Source organism: Phaenicophaeus curvirostris, chromosome 21 (genome assembly GCF_032191515.1).
Source record: "Phaenicophaeus curvirostris isolate KB17595 chromosome 21, BPBGC_Pcur_1.0, whole genome shotgun sequence".
NCBI classification, from domain to species: domain Eukaryota; kingdom Metazoa; phylum Chordata; class Aves; order Cuculiformes; family Cuculidae; genus Phaenicophaeus; species Phaenicophaeus curvirostris.
In genome coordinates, this window is record NC_091412.1 from 3,967,501 (window position 1) to 3,991,180 (window position 23,680).

The 23,680-nt window shown below is 41.0% G+C and overlaps 1 protein-coding gene across 6 annotated transcripts in view; it reads left to right on the forward strand.

Annotated features, from left to right (window-relative positions):
- Positions 1 to 23,680, forward strand: part of AUTS2 (activator of transcription and developmental regulator AUTS2) — a 767,857-nt gene that overhangs the window by 514,631 nt on the left and 229,546 nt on the right. For all 6 annotated transcript variants that reach the window (XM_069874197.1, XM_069874201.1, XM_069874199.1 and 3 more), the window contains one exon: positions 12,256 to 12,285. In XM_069874197.1, coding sequence (XP_069730298.1) covers positions 12,256 to 12,285 — 30 coding nt within the window. The remainder of the gene's footprint in view (positions 1 to 12,255; positions 12,286 to 23,680) is intronic.

Sequence of the window (23,680 nt, forward strand, 5' to 3'; positions counted from 1 at the left end):
GAATTGTCCCAGCACTGAAGGAGGTGCTCACCCAGAGTAGAGATGGCCTGAATTGCTGGATAATAAAGCATTAATGAGCTAGACATGGAAGTAAGACTGGAAAAAGGTACGTGTTTAGGGATTTATAAATTCACATAATTTAAGGCAATGAGAGTACAATCCGCTGTGACCTCCTGTATAGCACAGGCCGTATGATCTCTGCTAATTAATTGTACTGCCTTGAGTACGATAATTCTGACCGAACAAGGGCACAAAATTTAGGCAAGATTTTAATTTTTCATTGAACTTTCTCAGTTAGGGAAAATCTGACCTGTTTTTAAGTTATTAATAAGAAATTACTCCCTTATTGAAAATATGCACCACTCTAAATTTATCTGGGTATTACTCATTGCATCTTGTTATTCACTTGCTTTTCAGATTGAAGACAGAGCCTACAGAGGGTTTTGTGGAGAGAGCATGTTTGAAATCTCAGAGCCTTCCTGTTACTAAATTTTCAAAAGAAATAAGTATCAAACTTCCAATTGTTTGGTGTCTGCAGACTGTAAAATAGAAGGAGCCTCTACCTCTCTAAAAAGTCCCTTGTGAAATTCCAGGGCTCTGTATTCATAGAGAGCATCTCTGGAGGAAGCCGTGAATTTCCATGTTCTACCTAATCTCTCTCAAAACTGTGCAGCACAGGCTGAGCAGTTTAAAATTCCTTTATGGGCACTGTACAAGATGCAGGTGGTTTGCTAGGATCATACAGAGAAATCCAGTGTGGATTTTTGCCTGTGGGATAGCGGTGACTTCAAATGTCAAGAGACACAAAGCTTCTGCTCCTTCTAGGCCTCCCTTGGCTCCCCACATTCCCAGATAGACTTGTTTTGCAAGATGCATTCCCTTCTGTTTCAATGTGTCCCTTCGTTCTCAACAAAAGGTTTATTGGAAAGGCCTGTATTTTACATTGAGGATTTCTCCTGGTCCTTACATGGGATTGCTCTTTGGAAGAGATCATTCTAACAGTGTGAAGGCTCCGTACCGCTGCAGTTGCGCTTGTTGTTGGTAAAACTCTTGCATTTTCCAAGACTTGCCTGGACAAGGATAATTTTTGTGAGCACTGTGCTAAAAGCCAGCTATTCAAAGCGATGCCTTGCCAGGTAATTTGCCACTGCTGATAACAGTCATGGAGTCTGTGATATCATTTATGATACAGGAGTTTCTCTCGCCTTCCTCTGGTGGTAGGTTAATGCAGCAGTGAAGAAAACCCAAACATTTTTCTTATATCGCTGCCAGGAACACGTTAGCAGGGAAGCTGAGGACCTGATTTAGAATGGTTTTACATTACAGTGGCTCCTAAACCAGAGGTCTCGGTCTTATCTGAAGCTCCCACCTTTCTGCTGAAAGTGTAACCATAGAGTTGAGCACTGCAAGTCCTTGATTTTGTACACTCCATGCTGCAGAAGACAATATTGGAGTAACAGCTTTGTCTTGAACCAGAGGAGGCATGCCTGGGTTTGGGGCCGATTCAAAGTTGTCCTTGGGAAGACAGAGCTGGAGGAGCTCAGCCTACAGAGCCAGGTAGAGGTAAATCAGACCCGAGGGGCTGTTCAGGTGTGCCATGGTACCATTTCTGGTACTGCCTGTAGGGAGCACCCAGCAGAAGGTGCTTCGTTGGGTATTATCCCCCCAGCCAAGCATATTCTTACTTTTCCTTAGCTACTCCATGAATAACAAATGGTTGAGTCCAGCTGATAACTCAAGGGTATGCAATTATGCTTACCTCGAAATAGAGAAATGCAACGCTTGTTTTAAATTCAGTCGTTATAATTGCAGCATTCTTTAAAAAAGCCAAAAAAACAAACAACTTAATGCATTCATTTCCTAATAAGAAATTACAGATTCCGAACTATAGCATCGCATATGTCAAAATAGGAAATTTGAAGGAGGCAGGCCAAGGTGTGCCATTGTCTTTGCAATTTATATTTACTTGCTATAGATTTAGAATAATTCTTCTCTTCCCTCAGGTCTAGCCAGACGATTTATAAATTGTACAAATTATAAAAGGCAGCAGTTAAATACTACTAATAATATATAACAGCTATGTGAGTGATGAATTATAAAACAGAGATTGGAAAAGGGAATGAAATGGCATCATAGAAGCCGGTTTACAGGGCTGAGTACACAGTCTGACTTATTTTTCTGGCATTATGACAATGAGGAACATTTATGGGAGTTTGCAAACAACTTACAACACAAATCATTTTGTTTCAGGTCATATTTATAGGGCTTAGTTAAGAGTTTTTTAGTATCCATTAAAATCCAATGTTCAGAGGTTTATAGCTCAGCTGTTAAGGTCTTATCCCTAAGGATCAATTGTTTGGGGTTGTTTGGGGAATTATTATTATTATTATTTATGCAATTCAGTTCAAATTGCTTAGCCTAATATAAAGATACAGAGCCCAAAAGCTAAAGGGTTCCTGTTTTCTGGGAAAGAAGAAACAAGATGGCTTTTTATTTTTTTTTTTGTTTGTTTCAGATATTATTTCTAGAACTATTTCATCTTAGAAATCAATTGAATCTCTCTTTGTGTGTCTTTCAGTAGCCATTTTGTGCTCCAAGTTGCTGCAGCCTGTAAAAGGGCACAACCCCTGTGCAACACTGTCGACATTGCATTGCTGTTTCTTTGTGTGTGTTGCTGTAATTTAAAATAAGAATAATTTGCAGCTGAAATGATATAATTTGCTATAGATCATGCCGTTTAGTTAGTGGAAGGTGAGATCTATATTGAAAATAGGGATGATGTGTTTGGGGCCTGATCCAAGTCTTAATGCTTTCTTTTTTCCTCCATTTACTAAGACCAAAATTCTCTTAAGAAAGGTGCCCTATTATCCTACAAACTTTATAAACGCATACAGTGAAAAGCAACCAAATCCTGAGGAGCATTCAATAGCCCAAACAGATGAAGAAGAGAGGGTTGACAGAAAGAGAGACTAAGTGACTTGCCTGAGGTGATACTGATAGTCAGTGACAGAGGTGGATCTCCTGAGTCCTAGCCCAAAGCGATGCTGCTTTTCAACCTACAATGAAGTATTTTTGGTGAGAGGTGAGTCAGATCCAAAGAACATCACTGGATCACTACTAGTTAAGTAGATATGGAAGGTTAAGGACCTGACACATAGGGAAAAAGTCAGATAAGATAGCTGCGTTTCAGACACAAACATAGGAGCTTTTGAGCCAAGTCAAGTGTGTATCTTGGGAAAGGAATTTTACATTCTTAAAATACACCTATCTGTGGAATTAATACAGTAACTGTTCTTATTTAAATCCTTTTCCATTGTATCAAGCTTCCTTTGTGGCAGTATTTCCTAGCTGCTTCTTGTTGAATTCTAAATATTCATGACATTAATTCTGTTTAAGTCCTATGCTGTTATCTGAAACAAAATGTCAACATTTTTATGACAAACCTCTGTATCCATTGTATACAGTGGAGTCCCTGAGGAACCTGTTTGCTGTGGCTGACTATCAGTCTCTGATTGAATACCTGATTGACACCAATAAAAGCTTGGCAGTTCTCATTTCCCCATTTAGAAATACTGAAATAGCTCAATAGCCATCCAAGACGTGGTTTTAGCCTGGACATAATTTATCATCTTGGTGGTTGTGGTTTTTTGTTTTGGTTTGGTTTTTTACTTTTAATTTTGGAATATCAGAACTTTTCCATCAGGTTGATGGAAGCTACAGTTACTCTTTTCACCCTCTCAGCTCATGTTGCAATTGCAGAGGACCCCAGGTTCCTTTTGGGCCTTGGAGGAGAATCTTTGCATCCTCTTTGCTACCTGCCACAACCCTTTTTCTGGATTATTCTTTTTACTTTTACTTGGCTGTAAAATCTGTAAGCTCTGGACCTTCCAAGATCTGTAATGCTTAGTTAAAGGCAGAAGAAAACAAGTTGTTGCCTCCAACCTATTGATTCTATTTTCAAAGTTAACTCAACGCTCACTTAGATTTTTTTTGTTTTGTAATGTATATTTCTGGCAGTGACGAAGAACAGGAAAAACTCTGAGACCCCAGACTGTGAATGTAAAGCTGACAGTAAAAAAAACAGTTAGGAGGAGTTCTCTGTGAGATACTGAGGTCAAAATTTGGCCATCTGGCAGTGAGGAATAGGCGTGTGTGAAGGCACGCCAGGCACCTGCTGAAGGCAGAGCTGCAATAGCAACGTCTTGAAAGGTTTGCTTGCTGCTTCTCAGCCGTTGCGTGGTTTTCATTTGTAGCTTCTCTTATCGAGCACAATTTCTAAATGAGGATGGTTGCTTCACTTTAAGGACGTACAAATGACTTGCCCTCACCTGTCAAGCATGATCCTTGTATTTTACCAGGCCCATTATGAACGCAATCTTTCTGTCGAAAATTTGCATACCTCCTTTCTTGAAAAGTAATGACAGCAATTTCTTTCCCTCCGCTCACTTTCTGAGTGTCTCATTTAACAGCACCTGTGAAACCGACAGGCGCAGAGATGAGAAGTGAAAGAGAGCAGTTGATTAAATCATCATCAAGTCGGGCCTCAGAAAGTCAATTCTGCTTCCCGTCTGCAATGATATCCTTTTATCTTAAAGTAATGAGCTATGGCACTTTTGCATCGGGTAATGCGATAAGTTCTATTAGCATGTTCCATTTGCTTCACAAGCAAGGGCAAGTCATTTCAGCAAGCTCATATCACTGCAATCAAAGCAATTGGCTTCACAGGCAGAGAAGAAAGAGGAAAGGCTCAGGGTGATTTTTATGGATCACAACACAGTGGAAAAAAATAGATTCTTGTATTATTTTAACCCGTAACATGCTTTGCTTCTTGTCCATCAGGATATTTTTATTTCATTAGCCTGTAAGCACTTGGAAGACTCAAATCCCAAACTGAACTCTTTGGCTAAGACTAGGCATTCTGAAAAATAGGAATCTTGCCTTACACAGATATGCTGGCTAATGCACTATTTAGGCACTGACTTCATTAAACACTGATTAGTTTAAGTCTTTGCTATTGACTTAGTCCACCACTGTAAGTGGCCATTTTTGTTATTATTTACTATTATTTATTTTTTGAGCCCCGTCAAAGTGCTCATCAGTTGAGAGGATGCTAAAAATTACATTACATACTGCAAATTGTCATCATCATTTGAGATAGTGCTAAAAATAACAATTCCTACTGCACATTGTCTACAGCCAGAAAGGCAAGTGAGGAGGCAGCAAACGTACGTTCAGAGTCCCAGAGGCAAAAGCATGTAGTGATTCTTTCATACCAAGTGTTGAGGGACTGAGGCAGAGAGTTCATCCTTCTGTTGCAAGAGAGAATGGCTTCCTGACATTAAGATTTGATCATGGATATGGCCAACTGCTGCTTGGTGCCCAGTTAGTCCAGTGGAATTTGGATACCTGACTTGTGGTTGGTGTTTTCTGAAGATGCTGAGCTTCCAGCCTTCTCCTTCGAGCGGTAGCCCTGGCAATACAGGGGTCAACACAGCAGAATCAAACCTCAAAATAGGACTCGTGTTTAGCTGTCTTTCTGGAATAGAATGTCCCTTTGCTTTACACATAACCTCTACGTGGTCTACCAGGAGCAGGTATACCACCCACCAGCTGGTACATATACAAGAATATATATGCATCCTATATAAATATAGGGTAGATCATCTTTATAATGTAATGTAACACAATATGGCATTTTCATTCTAATACTCAAATATAATTCTTTCTTATCAAACCATTCCTTTGTTGATGGTAGAGCAATAAGGAGCCACTAGTTGTATCATTTTGTGATGTAAAACAATAATGAAAGTCCTGCGAGTGAGGACTTAAAAAGGGTTAGAGCTTAGTGGTTCTAAGTTCTGAATATTTTTTTCGTAAGGGGCCAAGATGGCTTTAAACATCCAAGACTGATACATTTCATCTGAAGCGAAGTAGTTTGGATAAAATGGGATTCAGATTATGGGTCAACATTGCAATCTTCTGTCCAGCCTAAGGTAATTTGTGTAAAATGGGACTTTCCTGTGAATAATCTGTAATTTCAGCTTTTGTGAAAGCAGACCTTAAACTTCTCAGACCATCTCTGTTTCAGAGTTATTCCTTACAGCGAATCACTGTGGATAATGGTGAAGAATTGCTAAGCAGACTGTGATGTTAACCAATTTGCGAGATGCTATATATAAGATTACTTGGCAAGGAGCTCCATGCTGAATGCTACTTGCAGGCAAAGTCAGAGATAGGAAAGAAAGAAGTGAAATTCTTGCTCTTGGTTTCTTTCTAGCTCTGCCTGTCTCCATTTCATCAATTAGAAAATTGCCCGTTTATTCCCTGCCTGTGTCTCCTTTCATCTAGGAGATGTTTTTTTCTCCTTTTTTCTTGGAAGCAAAGGTCTAATTGTATAGCTAAAATATCATCTTTGCCCTTTCCAAGGCTGTCAGTTTGTCATTGGTGGATAGATGGACAAGAATATTGTAAATGTCAGTGTGAACATGGCTGAGGTCTGGGTTTTCCCTCATTTTCTTCAGATTTCTTTTCAGCAGACAGATGAGTAGAATCACTTTGTTCAGCGCTGGCGTTTCAGCAGCACTGACTCCTTTGGTGGCAATGATAAATGGATCCAAGATATGAAATAGCTGTTCCAGCAAAGTCCATTGAGCAGAATAGGGAACAATGCCCTCCTCAATGTCATTGTACGTGATATATTCAATGATTGCCACTTTTTGCACAAGAATGTGTTCAATCAGCAAGGTACATAGAAATCCGTAGTGTTTCTTCAGCCTGAATGAGCTGGTGAGGTGGCACAGACCTTTACTCAGCTTGATTTGGACCAGACTCTCTCAAGCTATTAAAAAGGGCTCAGATTATAGCTGTAACCTCATAGGGTGTCTGATTTTTGAAATGTGGCATTGGGATCAGTCTCATTCTGCGGGTGCTGTGGGAGACGTGCTGTGCATTTTAACTTGTGCTCTCTCCAGCTGGGGCAGGGGATTTGGGAGGTGAAACTAATCTTTAGCCTAATCTTCAGTTTTCTTTTTCTTCTACAAAACACAGCAGCAGTTAGACCTCAAATGGGAACCGGAAAGTTCTTTTTGTACTTCTCACTGCAGTTATGTGTATCTGTACTCCACACCTCAGGGATTCACATCCTGGACTGTAATGTGATGTAGAAAGTTTGAGCTAGGACAGAAAGAAGGGTTTTATTTTCTGTTGGTCCAAAGACCTTACGAGTTAGCGTGTTCCCTCCTCACCTGGGGTTAATTTCAGGAAGAGCTATTTGATTTTTGACTGCAGCACACGTGTGGAAATGCAAGTTTGTGGGTTACTCACTGCGGTTAGCGCTTCTTGAGCATGAAGTTGCAGAAATAGTGCAAAAGGAAGCTTGAACACTTGGCACGCCTGTCAAGTGATGACATGGAGGCTGGTAGCCTGCACACTTTAGTTATTAAAGGTGTTTGAACAGTTTAAGTGACAAATATAGCCACTTTGATCAAGTCATTGTCAGTCTGGTCTTGTTATTGCCCCTGATTATACAGAAATGAGGGGCAGCCTTAATGTTTCCATGTGTCCTCTGAGAATTTTATCTGTGGAGCTAGTTTCAAGCAAGCATTGTATGTCCCTTGCTTTGGATTTGGTTTATAGTGCTGTAGTTCCTTTTGAGAAAAGGAAGAGGCTGTTCTGCCCTGTACAAGACTTTCAAGAGCATAAAATAGCCATTTTGAAGAATCCTTCCTCTGAAGGGCCTGTCAGGCTGTGGTTTGAAAAGATCTCACAGCAGTTTGCGCTGGGCTCATTTGAAAATTTGTCCATATGTGGGAGCTGTGAGTGCTCATCATTTTTGCTGATCTGGCTTCCATTTCAGGGCTGAAATGAGAGCTGAAGGCTGGTGGTTTGGGTGGGTTTTGATAATGTTGGCCAGCTTTTGGAAATTTGGCTCTGGGCTTTTCTCAAGCCTGGCCCCGGGTGACTGTAATCAGTCCCGACGTGTGTTCAGCTTGGAGACAGTAAGTGCCTTGAGCCTGAGAATCAGAGCAAGAAGCCTCTGTTTGCTCAGGTGTAAAATGTGTCTGCAGCCTCCTTGTCCTGATTTGCCACGTTATCACTCTCAGCTTCCAGTGGCATTTATCCAGCAATCAGGTCATGCTATCACTGGATGATATTCCAGATTCCCAATTATCTGGAGAATATTCTGATGCAGCATGTGCACGGGGCCATGATTCTCTGAAACAAGAGATTGGAGAACGCTGGAATGTTATCTTTTTGTAATAGGCGCAAAATGCTGAAACTCAGCCCAGAGCAGAAGGCCAGTACAAAGCGTTTGTATCACTTCAATTCTAAAACAGTCTGGTGCTCTGAAAACCACAAAACACTTAAATTGTTTTACTTTTTTCTATGGTCCTGGGAGGTTGAGAAATGCTAGAGGAACTGAGAAATTGAGCAAGCAGTGCAGGCTCAAGGCTTCAAATTGACCAGTAATTCTGAATAATCAACTTCACGGTTGTCAGCTTTGGTTTCCAAAACCTGTTCTCTAGAAGTGGTTAGCAGTAAGCCTGCGGAAGATGGAAACACCTTGAGCTTTAGCACCTCTGGGAAGAAAATGCATCCAAAAATGTAAATGAGCACATCAGAGAAGGGCCACTGGGGAACGTGTGTGCCAGTGCAGTGCCTGGAGTGCCTGAACAGCAAAGCAGTCTCAGGCATGAGAAGAACATACAGTTGCTCCACATCAGTTTTCGGTCTGAGTAGCAAACCTCTTCTTTGGTTTTGTTTTTTTGTTGTTGTTGTTTTGGAGTTACCCCTGCACAGAAGTGGTGTGATTCTTTCCACAAACCAGAGGAAATCCATATATTTAAACCTCAAGGAAAATTCAGCTTAACATGGATGTGCAAAACAGACACATGCAATTTCCACGCCTACGCACAAACACTTGCGTATACATCCTGCATTTATACGTAACCCCAATGCAATGCATAATGCCCTTTCCTCCTCTCCCTCCTTTTTTCCTTACATAGAGCTTGTCCATAACATTCTGCTGTTGGAACAGGACAGTGCTGCTGGACAGTGTTCTCCTTCCCTCGCGCCCCACCAACAAAACCTCTTTGTGAGTGAAATAGATGCCTTCTGTGTGCAGGGCTCCTGGCATTTTACAAAGCGTATCTGGAGCCAGGCTAGGCAAACCTTCGGAGCTGTTTGCTGAGCACATTTATTGCCTTTGCATAATTTATGAGCTGGAGGGGTTTGACCATCATTCGTCTCTGCCAGAGGCTGGCACCGAGGGCTCTGGAGGATGGAGCTGTAAATTGGATGGTGCTCTCCTGCTGAGCTCACAGCAAAGCCCTCGCGTCAGTAAGGGAATTTAATACCAGGAATGGAACTGTTTTCTCAGAGTGCCATGTGGGCCTCCGTGCAGCAGAGGCTTTTTTGGCAGCCACAGTGACTGGCCAAATCGCGAAGCTGTCAGTCACTGGGCATGTTGTGAAGGGAGCCTGAGCATTTTTAATCGGCTTGGCATCCGTGCTGTTTCCATAATGGACACCAGTAGGTCTCAGTCCTTCGCCATATGCTTAACTCTGGAGACAAGGTGCTTCTGGGTATAGCAGTAATTATTTGATGCGGAATTAAGCAGACCTTGAAATTAGAACTGGACTGTCGGCAAGCAGGAGGCTTAACACTTTGATGGAAATAACTTCCCACCAGCATCGCTCTGTGCACTGTCTCTGCGGATTCACTCGGATGTGGGTAACTGTTTTGCTGGCAAATTCAGTTGTCACTATTGGCAAGTCCTCTTCTCCCCAAGTACCTCCACACTGCAGAAAACACAAAACCCTGAGTTCTTTCCAAGCTTAGGAGTCAGGAAAAACTTAATCCACGGTGGAGAAGAGATTACTTAAACTAGACAAAAAGTGGTGGCGAAAGGAGAGGCTGCAAAGCCCTGCAACCGCAGCTGGGTCCCAGGACACGTGCACATGTGCCTCAGCAGCAGGAACGGGTGGAAGTTAAAGCCCTCTGAACATTGCTGCTAAAAGGGAATTCTTCTAGCCTGCTTATTGATCTGCTTTTTACCCTTTGTTTCTCCTTTTGGATTTGGGTTTTGCAATCGGGACTTATACTGGAGTTTATCTGGAGGGTGGGCAGAGGACACAAATGGAGCAATTGATTCCCAGCTCCCTGGTTTGACATGTGTCCCATGTCATAATACGTCCTAACATACCGACCACGCACTACAGGGACCCCAGAACCGCTGGACTCTCCTGGCTCTAACCAAACAGCGTAATGAAGCACTGTAACCCCAAAGCTGAATTTTTTTGAGATAGTAAATGGGAAATCTTTGTGACATGCTATGAGTTTCATGTATGAGAATCCATGCATCTGTTTGCTGTTTTGTAAATATAGAGCCTCGCTTTGCCGAAATGCTTACCTGATACCAAAATCTTGTATGTGTTGTCATGCTGAAGTCAACGTGCATAATATCTAGAGGGGAAAGGTGTAAGTACATTATATAAATACCATACTGTTCTAGAAATGTGCAGTTTTCCTTTTTTTCAGTTAAGTATGCTTTCTTCGTTACCTTGGTCATTGTGTGAGGGTTGCAAAATTCAAGCTAAAACTGTCGCGTATCTTCTTTTTCCCTTTCATTTGTTTGTCACCAGAGTATTTAGATGCAAGGAGTGCTATATAAATCATGGCAGTTATTAAATAAGCTTCACTTCTAATTCTGCTTGGAATTATCTGAAAGCAGATTGTAATTTTATCTATTTTTTGTTTAATTTAAAGTTATTTGAAAAATACCTAGAAAAAGTTCTTATCTTTAATTTGTTCTTGTGTAACTCATTGGTCTGAGGAAGGCAAGCTTTCACCCCCTGTGCTGATAAAAATCAGGGAAAATCCAGTGAAACAGAAAAATTACAATTAAAGAACACCCCAAAGATGACTTGTTTCGTGCAAATCTAATACATACATTTGTGGGTGTATTTGGCTGTGTCAGTTCACTTCTCACTGTACAGTTAACCTTCAGAAATCACACAGTATAACTGATTTCAAAGCAATTTGGTTGTCTTAGGGAAGTACTCAAGATGGATTAAATAGGATAGAAATGCATAAAGGGCTTAACTGACTACTTTAACCACGTAAAACAGTCAGCTAGGCCTTGATTTGGAAAACCCAATCTTCTACTCAGTGGTCTTATGCTTTCCTTCCCAACATCTGCCATTGGGCATGCAGAGGTATGAGTTCCTCCTTGAACAAAACAGACAATTCAGTCCTCCAGACTCTGAAACTGGAATTTAAAAACCCTAGAAGGAGGTGTTTTCCACATTCCTCTGCTGTAGAGGTAACCAAGTGTGACCCCTTCGTAGTTACCCAGAATTAGATGGGATGAATCAAATCTGTATCTAAGAAAGAAGCAGCTCAGTGCAAGTCAGGTGCTTGGTCTTAGAGTCCTCTTTCCAGCACAGCTTTTGTACTTCTAGAAAATGTAAGTGTGGTTTGGGTTTCTGATGCTTATCTGTGCTGAAGCTTGATTCATCTCATCCTGTCATATTTCTACAATAGTACAAGTTATTAAAAAATTGAGCAATGGCACTTGATAAATAGCAAGAGCCACTAGTGCCACTGTTCAGCATTTTATAGCACTGTGTGTGTTTTCTGTTATACCTGGACTGCTCTTGAATTATAGAGAACTTCAATGAATCAATTAATTTAGCACATTCTTGCTTCAACTGTCATCCCCGAGTTGTTTAGTTCAGCAGCAGTAACCAAAGGCACAGGGTGAACCCTCCAAGTAATCCTGGAAGAAAATGGTGTCCTTGGAAATGCTTCTCTTCTGGGACAGGCAGACCTGAGCCATTTCCACGCCCTCCTGTCTGAGAAGCCTTTAAAGCCCATGTATTGACACTGTCCATCAAGTAAAACGTAAACAGCCTTCTACTGTTGTTTTTCTTCCTCCCTGATCCAGTTTTGGAGTCTGAATGTGCCCCGGCACCACCAGCTCCTGTCCGTGTGAATTCAACAAAGGGCATCGCAAATGGCTTGTGCTGTTTCCAGTGCAGGTTTTTCATAAGTCAAACACACAAATGCGTTGGTTTCAACAGCCACTGGGGGGAAAATTCCCTCCTGTACAGCAACTGAGCTTTTTTTTCAAGGTACCCAGTTTGATGCCACAGGGTTTATGAGTGCCTCAGCCGTCTTGTTCATTGAAATCTTTCATTTTTTTGGCTGTAGAGAGTTTCTCTTACCTGTTATTTTTTCCTTTTTGTCTTTCAGTGTGACAGCGACAGTGATCAAGAAGAAAAGGTAAGAAAGGGAATCAATATGGGAGCAAAAATAATGTGTTGGATTGTTGGATTCACTTAATCCTTTTATTCTGTTATTTATTCGAAGTTTCTTTTTGGATTGATCTAAAGCATCTCTATAGAAAGAAATTTAATTTAATTTTGGAACAGACCTCCAAGAAAAGAGAATTCTAATGAATATTTTGGAGGCTACATAATTCGTCTTTCAGCTTATTGATGCCACAGTTTGTGTGGGTTGTTCACGAACACCAGTCTCATTGCCAACCTTTTCTACGGCTACATTTTCCCATATGAAGTTCTAACAGAACCAAATATGTTTGTAACCCTCACATTTGCACTTCTTAACAGTTATTTAACCACTGTTATCGCCTGTTTTGCTTCTCTGCAGGCAAGGGTTTTCAAACTCAAATTGAAGTGTTATGGTTGAGATATATATATGCATATATATCTGTTTTTTAGAAACAACATTTGGAAACTTTGCATTAAGTGAAGTGACACAACTTGCTTGTAACATCTCCGTAACTGTGGATTTCTAAGTGCAAAAGGGGAAGAGTCTCATGCTGAAAATGTCAGGCGCTGATCTCTAATTCTCTATATGGTTTAGAAGACTGATAGTAATGAAGAACTAGCATTCGCACTGATGCGTATTTTTATGTATTATTTTATATCGTGAACAGACTAACATCTACTTTTCTTCTTCCGCAAAAATGAATACTCATTGCATAAGAACTGGTCTAATATCTTTATTTCCAGGTTGAATTTTATGATTTTCATTTGTATGTTGAGCCTTAAGGGATGTTTTGATAATGTAATCGCTTTTGCCTCCTCTTTCACTGGATAAATTAGAGGATGGAAGTTGGGGGAGGGTAAATTATCATTCATATAACACTGAATTGTTTAGAGTTTCATGAGTGGTTCCTTTATGTAGCTCCACGTCGAGCCAAGAAGAGAGATGGTCATGCTGGTATATGCAGTTCATACAACAGAAAAGAAGAAATGTGTTGTAAAACCTGCCTTTCATTAACTTAATCAGTTTTCTACAGGATTGTCTACAGAAAGCAAAGGAAATATTCAAACCACTCTCTTAAACAGCCAAAGCTTTGCCCTTCAGCTTTTCAGTAGTTTCCCAGGCAGAGATTTGTTTTTCCTCCTGTTTCTTAATAATTTGCTAACTATGTTAAAGAACCACTGTTTACTTTGAACTGCAGTGATTTCCCTTTCATAAGGGAACTAATCACTGGAGTTAATCAGTGTGAAAACAGAAAGGGGAGGTTTTCTTGGGTTTTTGCACAGAATATTAACCTGCACTTTTAGGTATGAATTTTTAATGCATTACCATTACATTCCATCCTGTGAAGTGATTATTCATTTTTGGGATGTTCCTTATGCAGTGGAAGATGATAAACTGAATTTCAGCTCCTATGTTTATGCCACCCAGAACTAGAAGTGTAATTTCCTGACGCTGCTGCATTTACAGCGCTAAACCTCTGCCAGTACCACAGTATTTTTCTCTTGCAGCACTCCAGTGTAAAAAGGCAAAGAGGCAGCTTTAGGGGTTGCTGGGGGTATGTTTGTTCAGGATAGTTTCCACAAAACAATAAAAGAGAGACCCAAGATTGTGCCGCACGCAGAAAATCCCAGTACTTGCGTGCGAAAGGTTTAAAATCCAGATATGTTTTTGCTCTCTGTGATCTATGTTTTTTCTCCCCTAATGAAATGAGATTACGTGCAGATCCAAATATCCCTAATACTTCAGTGCTTTTCAAATCCCAGAACCAGGCCCAGCCTCGAGTTTTATAGCTCTGGTCCAATTCTAAAAGACGACAGCTAACCCTGGTGTATTTATTCAGCCTGTGCTGGCAGCCTAGGCAAAGATCTAAAGGCCTTGTTCTGCTGTTAATTTGAATTCAGCATATGTAGCCTGTTATAAAATGCGAGACATCATCATTTGAGCAGGTCAAGCATATTCAGATGAAGACAAATGGTGCTTATTTGATTTTCTTAAAATCAGGAAATGAAAAAAGTGCTCTCTGGAGAAATCATGTTCTGCCTGACTTAGATGATAGACCAAGGCATGTACCCCAGATAAGAACAGGCGCTCGTCTTGCGGTTTTTATCTCTGAAGGACGGTCGGGACTGTCAGCTCGCTGACATGTGCATTATCCATGTCATTTTAAACAAAGTGACCTGTAGAAAAGTGCACTCTGCCGTGACATGATAATGGGCTGTTGGATGACAGGTAAAGTACACGCTATAAAGGAGGCTGTGCGTTATTCTTTTGTTTAACTGACAAGTAGAAACTTCTTTTCTTCAGACAGGCAGGATCTTTTAGATCTCTTTCAGTAGGACCCAGAAGATTTTTGAATTCCTGCTTTAAATAAAATAACATTTTTAGGACCTAAAATTCCTATGAGCAAGATGCGCTGGGAGAAATGAGGATACCAAATCCCTGTGCAAGAGGTTGAACCTTCATGAACAGTGCTCAGCATCCTCAGTTTTCATTAGTAACCATAGGAGGTGAGGGTACTCAGCAGGATTAGAAGTTTAAGATCCTTGACCCGACTGTCTTATATTGTGATGAGGATATTAGCCTCCAACTATGGAGCTGTTCTAGTAGCAAATTGCCAAATTGCTCTTGGTTGGTCCTCAGGCAATATATTCCGAGGACTGCGGAGTTATTCTCCTCCCACCAGAAACATCTTTGCCTGAAATGTTTCTGAGGAGATCTATTTTTCTTTAGGAACATCTCTTGTACACTGCAGTGTCCTGAAGCAGACAGGATAAATGGTATATTGCTGTAGATTAATTCTGTATTTGCTGCTCAGAAAATGGAAAGGAAACAAGGCGTCATTTGAGGGCAAACTCGTGCTGATCCTTCAGTGTGCCTGGGAAGTGAGATCCATGAGAGGCAACAGTAATGCAAGACAGGTACATATTTCCAACTAGAATAAATAAGACCTAGAATACAGACCTGGAACCCAGAAAGACAGGCCAGCAAATAAAAAATGGTAGATAAGTATGATGAAAGGTGTGTGACAGATCGAGGTGGCTGGAAGTCAAGTTGGTTGGAGGATGAGTGAATGGGCCATAGTGAAGCAAAAAAACACAGGAAGGAGGAGCAGGACCTGGGAAGCTGAGAAGCAGATGACTAGTCGGTGGTGACAGAGCAGGAAAAGTAGAGCCTCCTTGGCTGTTAGTATTATTTTTTCCTCCACTTGAATATGTATCTATCTGGCTGTGTAAATCATTGTTGATATCTGATCTCTACTAGGTGATGGCTATGCCTCCAATCCATCTTCCCCAGCCTTTAATTGGGAGCCGACAGACAGAGTCACTTTCTGTCTACGTCTGCCCTCAAATGAGACATTTCTCCAGAGGTTACTCTGGAAGAAGAAACAAGGATATTTAATTGAAAAATGATGCAGCCCCTGCTTAGCAGTGCTGTAGCTAAGGCTGTGTCAGCATCTCAATTTTAAATGACATGTTTTGGGTGGATAATTTATGTATTTATATAGATTCATGCTCCTTCATTCCAATTTAGCACATAGTACTGGACTGGAGCATTCAAAGTAGGCATTTCGCTCTCCTGTTGCTACAGAACCTGAAGCAGTAGCATGTATGTCTGCGGAGGGGGGTGTATTTGGAGGACTTGCATCAGAATGTTAAGCACTGATTCCTAGAGAGATGTCATTTTCCATCCTGGGATCCTTTCAGCAAATGCCACTGGGATTTCTTACTGAATAAGAAAAGAAGTATAGATCCCAGGGGAACTTGGTTTTTCTTCATTAAAAAGTCTGTCAGTCTTGCTCTTTGAGCAGGTCTCCAGAGCCAATAATCTAAAATTAGGGCAAGCTATTGCAGAGCTGACAAATCTAAGTGCAACTGTATTATCTTCTGATATCAAGATACAATCTTTAAAATTATACCTGTGGTAATTAATACAATATGAAAAAAAAAATAGTGCAAATGCAAAGTTTGTCTTCTGGAAATAAAAGGAAGTCCTGTTTTGAAAAGATGTACAAACAGCATTGATAAGGAAGTCAAATGCTAAAGGTGAGATGAGGAGTAAGGTCCTTTTTCATTCACCATGTCTACTATTTCTTCTCACCATTATGTTTAATCAGACTAATTTTAAAATTAAGGCTCCATCTGAGATGCTTTAGTGATTTTTCACTTCTTGAGAAAATATTTCATTGGTCAAGGAGGACTGCTTTGCAGTGTCCACAGAGTTGTTACTTAACCCTGATTCAAGAGGAGAAGGGAGTTGCTTCTCGCTTGAATTTTATCCGACTTCGGTAGGATGTACAACTTAAATTACTGCAGTTGATGACTTAATTCTGTGTATATCTTAGTGATACCCAATTAGTTCTCTCTCAATGAGGCTCTTGATTCCCATTAAAATGTGTTCTTCCAGGGCTCAGCTGGTTAAAGCTCAGGCACTGCCGAGTGTTCCTTCTGAAATGGGCTTTGCTTTAGATGCTCTTGGTGTGAGATGCAAAGAGAGGAAAGAGGCTGGTCAAACTGGTGGCTAAATTTGTGAGGCATTGGCATGTGGTCATAGGGGAAGAACAACAAAGCTTACCCTGCTTGGGAGGGGATTAGGAAGAGTGGCTCTGTGCTTACTTAGCAGCCTGTGCTGGTGGGACAATTTCCTTGTAAGACTTCATTATTTTTCTCTGTGGTGTTGTTGAAGAATATTTCTTGTATCAGAATGATTTTAATGATAATGCTAATACGTTTGGTTGCGTATAGACCAGCTACGAACCAAAGATTATGCCATGGAAAATATCCTAAATCACTCTGGCACACCCAGATAAAAGGGTGCTTATTTGTGTGTATCTGTACACACGCCAAAGCAATCTTAATGCACCCTGTGTGTGTTTCTGAAATCCATTTGAATTATTATTTTGTGTATGGCCTTTGGAGAAATATTTTTTGAGTAGTATTTTGACAGTATGTGTTGCCCAGTTTAGTACGTAGGCTTTATTTCAGGGTTTGGTAGTTGAATATCCACTTATACAATTGTTCGTGTATTTGTGTGGGTGCATTTGTGTGTCGTTTGCTTCTTGGTGGCCTTCTGGCTATGTTAAGAAACCCCATGATTTTTAGTCCAACTTTACAAACTCAGATCATTTAGGTAATTATAAATACTCTGGTATATTTATTGTAAGAGGAACCTGACGTGGACTCACTTGAATCCATGCCTTTCAGTACCACTGAGTAAATGCAAGGTTTGTTGGTCATGAACTTTGGAAACCGTTTCATCCCTGCCCTCCAGATCTGGAGTGTCCTGCTGAGTTGTGTCTCTGCTGAATAAATAGAGCGTGCTGGCCCATGTGCCATGAGGCTCTGTTGTTCCCTTCCTTCCAAAACATGGGCTGGGAAGACCAAATTGTCTTTTCTTTGGAAACTGTAAGAACTCAAAGCAACCCCATAATAAACTGTGTTAGAAGACATAAGACCAAGGCTAACAGCTGCTTTGCATAGGGCTGCCTTCTATGTATTCTGTTGATGGAAGTGAAAGCTCTGTCGTAAATGGATTAAATGGTGATGAAATTGCTTCATGGCATCTTGACAGACAAGTACATTTATACGTGGGTGCAATTAACTCTCATGTGGGCAATTGCATCAGTTTGGGATTTTTATTAGGATGCTTGAAAACAAAACTGGATAGGGGCTGTGGTATTTTTCCTCTCACTAATGGGGAAGGAAGAGTTTGGGTAGCACTTGAAAGAAAAGTGTCCATCTGGATGGTGCTAGAGCTGCAGCAGATAGACAGCTGAGAGCCAGATGGATTGGTATATGGCTGCCGCAGTCATGATATCTCTGTTCATGTCGCCTATAAATTCACCCAGGGTTTTGGGTTGGTGTCCATGCACTGCGGGAGTACAAATAACAAATTGTGATTTTCCTGATCTGGAAAATTCCAGTCATCAAAGGAAACTCTCAACATTTATTGAGCAACTGAAAGAAGGTCGTATTATCAGAGTTAATTTTCTCTTCCTGTACCTTACACTTTTCAGCTCTGGGTGCGGGTGCGTGAAGAGTGGGGTGGTTTCTAGAGGAGAATCTCAAAATATAAAGTGCGTCATCTCCAGTCTAGGAATGGAGCCTGAGAAGTAAGTATGTAGCCTCGGGTTGTATGAGACATTCCTCGAGGCTCCCATCCAGGGAGTGGAAGTGATGTAGACAAGGGAAACCATTGGAAAGGGATCTTTGGTGAGGTTGCAAGGTGTTGAGGTTCAGGAGTGGAGTTTGACTGCAATATGGTGGTGGACTTGGTGTGTGAAGGCACCAGGAGAGGTCATGGTGGAAGCCTTCGCTCCCCAAATTGAATCTCCCTGGGGCAGGGAGGTTTTGTGTGGCTGGGTATGGCTGATAAAAAATGCTGGGCATTTGTCAGGCCCTTTCAGCCCTTTCCTGCCAGGACAAAAGGATTGTTTGTGATAAGAGGGAGCCTAATGCTTGAAAAAACTCCTTGGATGTTGAGCACCAATGTGTTTAGCAAACAAGGCTCGATGGGGAAAGAGCAGCTGAGAACCCAATTTTAAGCTATTACTTTAGGTCACGGCATACTGATATCTTACTGTTTGCCATGTATTTGTTTTGGCTAAGGATAGCATTAGAGAAATAGTTTCTCAGTATTATTCTTAAATCTATTTCTGCAAAGCCAGGATGTTTCCCATCAGTGCGAGTTATACTGCGTATTTGTACAGGTGTTGTCTTTTTAGCTCTGGAAAATGCCGCACCTTAAACTTACCCCAAGGGTGAAAGATCACCCAGACTTTATATTCCAGCAATGCTCAGGCAATCATGAAGTATTTCTTACTGTTTAAGGCCCATTAGGAGAAAAGATAAGGATCCTTTTTATTCATTTGATGTGCCACATAGAGGGTCCCTACAGCTAGAGTGGCAATAAAATTGGAGCCAAGCATGTTCATTGTAAAAGATTATGCGTTTGCCACTAAGGAGAGGGAACATGTTGTATACAGGCATGGGTACGTGCTCCCGGGCTGGCTGTGCCACGGCACTTTCAACCCGTGATTTGTCCTGTCCTTTATCATCTTTGTCACTCGGCAGCATGTTGTCAGAGGTAACGTATCACTCCTTGCTCCCACTGCCATCTCCCCCTTCCCCCACCCGGCTCCCCCTGCCTTTTTTTTTTTTTTTTTTTGGTACCCATTTCGTGTAGAAAATTTGTATTTACTTTGGGAGTGTAATTTGTTCCTCATGGATAATGTGACCCTTAGCGGAGCTGGATCATGGGTTAGTTGAAGTGATATTTTCCGCTAATGGTAGTCGTACATCATTGCTGTCAGCTCGGGTTAGGAGGCAAGCACATTACAGCTCCATTTTACCTCTGCAGGCATCTGGGATTATTTGCCATAACTGAGTATGACATGACCGCACTACAGAGTGCATTAAAATTTTACTAGCTTCTCAGGCAAGTTCCTTGGCTCCAGCCTGCCTTCAGGCAGGCGTAATGATGGATACCTCTAAGGTCCTGACTTCCTGCACCAAGGATACTCAATGTCAATGGCCCAAACAGGTTTTGCTCTCCCCAGGGCTTTAGACCATCTTCTGGCAGTTGAGTAAACAATCAAGAACTGAAACACAGGGAGGCTGGCACGGATGCCCCCAAACGCTCCTCCCGGGGTATGCGGTGTTAGGAAAGTTCGGACACTGTCACATCACTATCTTAAAATGCGACTCAACCATCAGGTTTTAAAAAATATCATTTGCAAGCTGTCTGACAGGGATAAGAATCAAATCACTTTATGAAAATTAAAATGAATAGCAAAAATATCCAGGAATGTGGAGAATTAAATTCTATATGAGTTTAAATGTATGTGTGTAACAGGCATGTACCATGGCGATGTGAGAATACACCACATGTTGAGGTCATATTTGTATGTTTGTGTTTCGCTCCATTTTATGCTTTATGCATATCTATGGTCTGCAGGTTCATATATACAACTGTGGCAGTGCATGCGTGTATTCATGGTCTTAAATGTTTATTATTTCTGTATGAGCAAATACTATTCTCGTGTAGGATCTTAGAATATCAGCTGTAGCATTTATATACCTATATTATTTTCTAGTATGTGTTTTCATGTATACACATGCATACTATGAAAATAATATAATTCTTTTTATTGAACACATCTATATACATATGGTATATAGATGTTCATTATTTGCAACATATCTGTATATATGGACATTCAAAATTAGAGCTGTAGCTACACAGAGAAATGAGTATTAAGGAAACTTAGGGGAGAGACTAAATTGAATATAGTAGTGGTTTTAAATGCTTCTAGAAAAAGCTTGATATGTACCCCAAGGTAATTTCCTTGCAGCCTCCTAGTGGTTTTCTAGGTATCTACAATATTCTTACATGCTGCCCACAAACTCTCCTCCCGCCAGCAGCACTAATATCTGTAATATTTTCAGGTGAAAGGTACATAATTATATACAGTGTTTCTGTCAGGTAGGTAGGTGTTGTGTACATTTGAAATCCTGTTTGCTTCTGAATTCATTCTTATTCTGTGTGAATTGAGGGATGGAGGAAGAATGAAAAAATATGTAATTTTATTTGTTTGGCTTTTTTATTTTGTCTTTCAAAGTGTTTAATTGCTTTTATAGTTGCAGTGAGGTGAGATGAAGTGATAGGGCTTATCGACTCATGTGCTTCTGAGTGGAAGAGTGGCTGGGTTCACCGTATCCCCAAATGCTCATCTTTCCCTGTCCAGTCACGGCAGTGAGGTGCACTCAGCTTTCTCTGTTGTTTAAGCTCGGGCCAAGATTTGGGAAAAAGTGCTGGTTTAGACAGCTGGACGTTTTGTTTTGGAACGATGCATTCCTGGCAATAAGTCCTCCTGTCTTCATTGCAAAACTTGGAGCCAAACTTTCCTGGGCCCACGAGTTTTATCTGTGTGTAGATTGTAGGATTTGATCCTCTGTAGGGAAGAGAGAGGAAGAAGAGATTAAAGATTTAAGCTGATGATGTGCTCTGGGCTATACAAGAAACAGAAGAGACAGATTCAGACATCTCTAAGGATAACATGCAAATTCCTAAAGCCTTCCCAGCAGCTTAGATCACAATAAGAAAGTCTTTCCAAATGATAGTTTTGCTTGTTCACATTTTAGTGTTACATCTTTTTGTCATATGTAGCAAAACTTTTATCAAAGGACTTTGTGAAGGTTGTTAGAGTATGTGGAAATGCCAGACAACATGTCATTTGCTGGGTGCCACTGATGCAGAAAGAAGGAAATTCGCAGGATGGTTTTCTGCTCTCTCATGTAACTAGAGTTGTAGTTGTATTGGTTTCGCCTCTGATACCACTTGTTAGTCGAAAACAGGGTTTAAACCACATGCTTCCTTCAAGAAAAAGGGATAATATCATTTACCAGTCAGCAGTTTCTGCACTACCATTTCCATACATAAGCATAACAAAAACCTGGGCCAGTGTCTCACCACCCTCATGGTGAAGAAATTCTTCCTTGTGTCTAAATTTGCCCCTCTCCAGTTTATACCCATTCCCCCTTGTCCTTTCACCATGAGCCTTTGTCAACAGTCCCTCCCCAGCTTTCTTGTAGCGCCTTCAGGTACTGGAAGGTCGCTATAAGGTCTCCTCAGAGCCTTCTCTTCTCCAGGCTGGACAACCCCAACTCTCTCAGCCTGTCCTTGTATGGGTGGTGCTTCAGCCCCCTGATCGTCTTTGTAGCCCTCCAGCCTTTGGAAAGAAGTTATCCTGGGTGATGTGGATTTTAAGTTTGATTTATAATGTTTCAGCCAAGATGCTCTCCTAAGAAATCTATAAACTGTCTTCTTCTGCCCAAGTGTCTGTAAACCTTCCACAGAGAAATAAGATTAGATATCCTGAAGGGAGATCTGTCTACTGAAACATGCTGGCACATTTCTCGTGATCAATATAGCTATGTATAAATATTTGTTGATTACTTATATGCTTTAAATGCGTATTTGTGAGTAGGTAGTAATGACCGTGCAAGTATGGTATGTGTGTATGGAGACAGAAATTCAATCTGAGGATCTTGGAGTTTGGCCATCTCCACACGTATCTGGAATATAAGGAATGTTTCTTTAAGGACACTGTGTTACTATATGTTATTCAAATATAATATTCATACACACTATTAACAAACATTTGTTTTTCATAACAAATCTGATTTTATAATTGTGTATGAGGCATGGTCCCATTCCTGAATGTCTCTTCTCACATTTCCTTGAAAAGAAAAAGTGTCTTAGGCTTGAGAACTGAGAAGCTGAGGGCTTTCTATGGAGGTTTATTTAGAAAGCAAAGAAAAAAATTATATGTTGAAGTTATGGTAATTATTTCATGTTTTTAAGAGCCTGGGAGGCCACAACACATGTGGTCATCTCAGGTTTCTCACAAACATATCCAAGGACAGGCTGAAAACAAGGAGACAGGAAATTAAATGCATGCATCGATGAATTGAGAAGGATTCCAGCAAGTACCGGTTTGGTTTTCTGCATATTTCTCTCCATCTGGCTCAGCACACTAATGAAGGAATTGTGGACTTGGAAGTGGTAAAATGCAGCTACTGTGCATCTTGGATTCCAGAAATTCCCCAGACAGGGTAGAAGTGAAGAGAGGAACATGTGGTTTGAATTAGGTTTGGGCTTACAGGTACCAGCAGAGTACGATCTTTCTGGACTTTCATCTTTCATTTAATCCAGTGCAGGTTTTGCATACTCTTCCTCCCTCTTCCCTCACGTTCCTACAGACAAGACAACGCCTTCTCTGGAAGTCTCCTTGCCTGCGCCTTGTTGTGTCACCCATGAATGAACCCCAGGTTTATTTCTTGGAAGGATAAGCTGCCAGGCTGTAGTGCAAGACCTCAGGTTATCTTCTTCACAGAGAGATGTTTTGAGAGTCAAGGAGCTGTCGTTGTAAGAAAAGCAGATGATCAAATGACATGTGTGTTATAAATGCTTAACAGTACCACAGTGCCTCACTTAGCTGGTGTGTTGTAGGTAACTCCAAGTACGTCTTGTAAGCACCTCTGAAGGGCACCACATGTGCAAACAGGAGAAGGTCAGAAACATATTTAACTTTTAACTGCCTAGGTTCTCCCAGCCTTTTGCATTACACCCACCATGAGCTGGCTGCCGGCCACCACACCAAGGGCCGCTGGTGAGAGATGAGAAATATGGAAGAAGTAGCTGAAGGTGAACCTGACATGCTTTGCTTTGAAAATGAGTCAAATTGTGACTCTCATTTCTCTTTGAAAGCCTTTCTCTGAACTCTGTTGAAAGTCGGAATTCACTTCCAAGTGTTACAAAGATGCCTGCTTTGTTATTTTCATATAGTAGGAAGCCCCAAGGTGACCTTTGTGTCCTTAAAAATTGT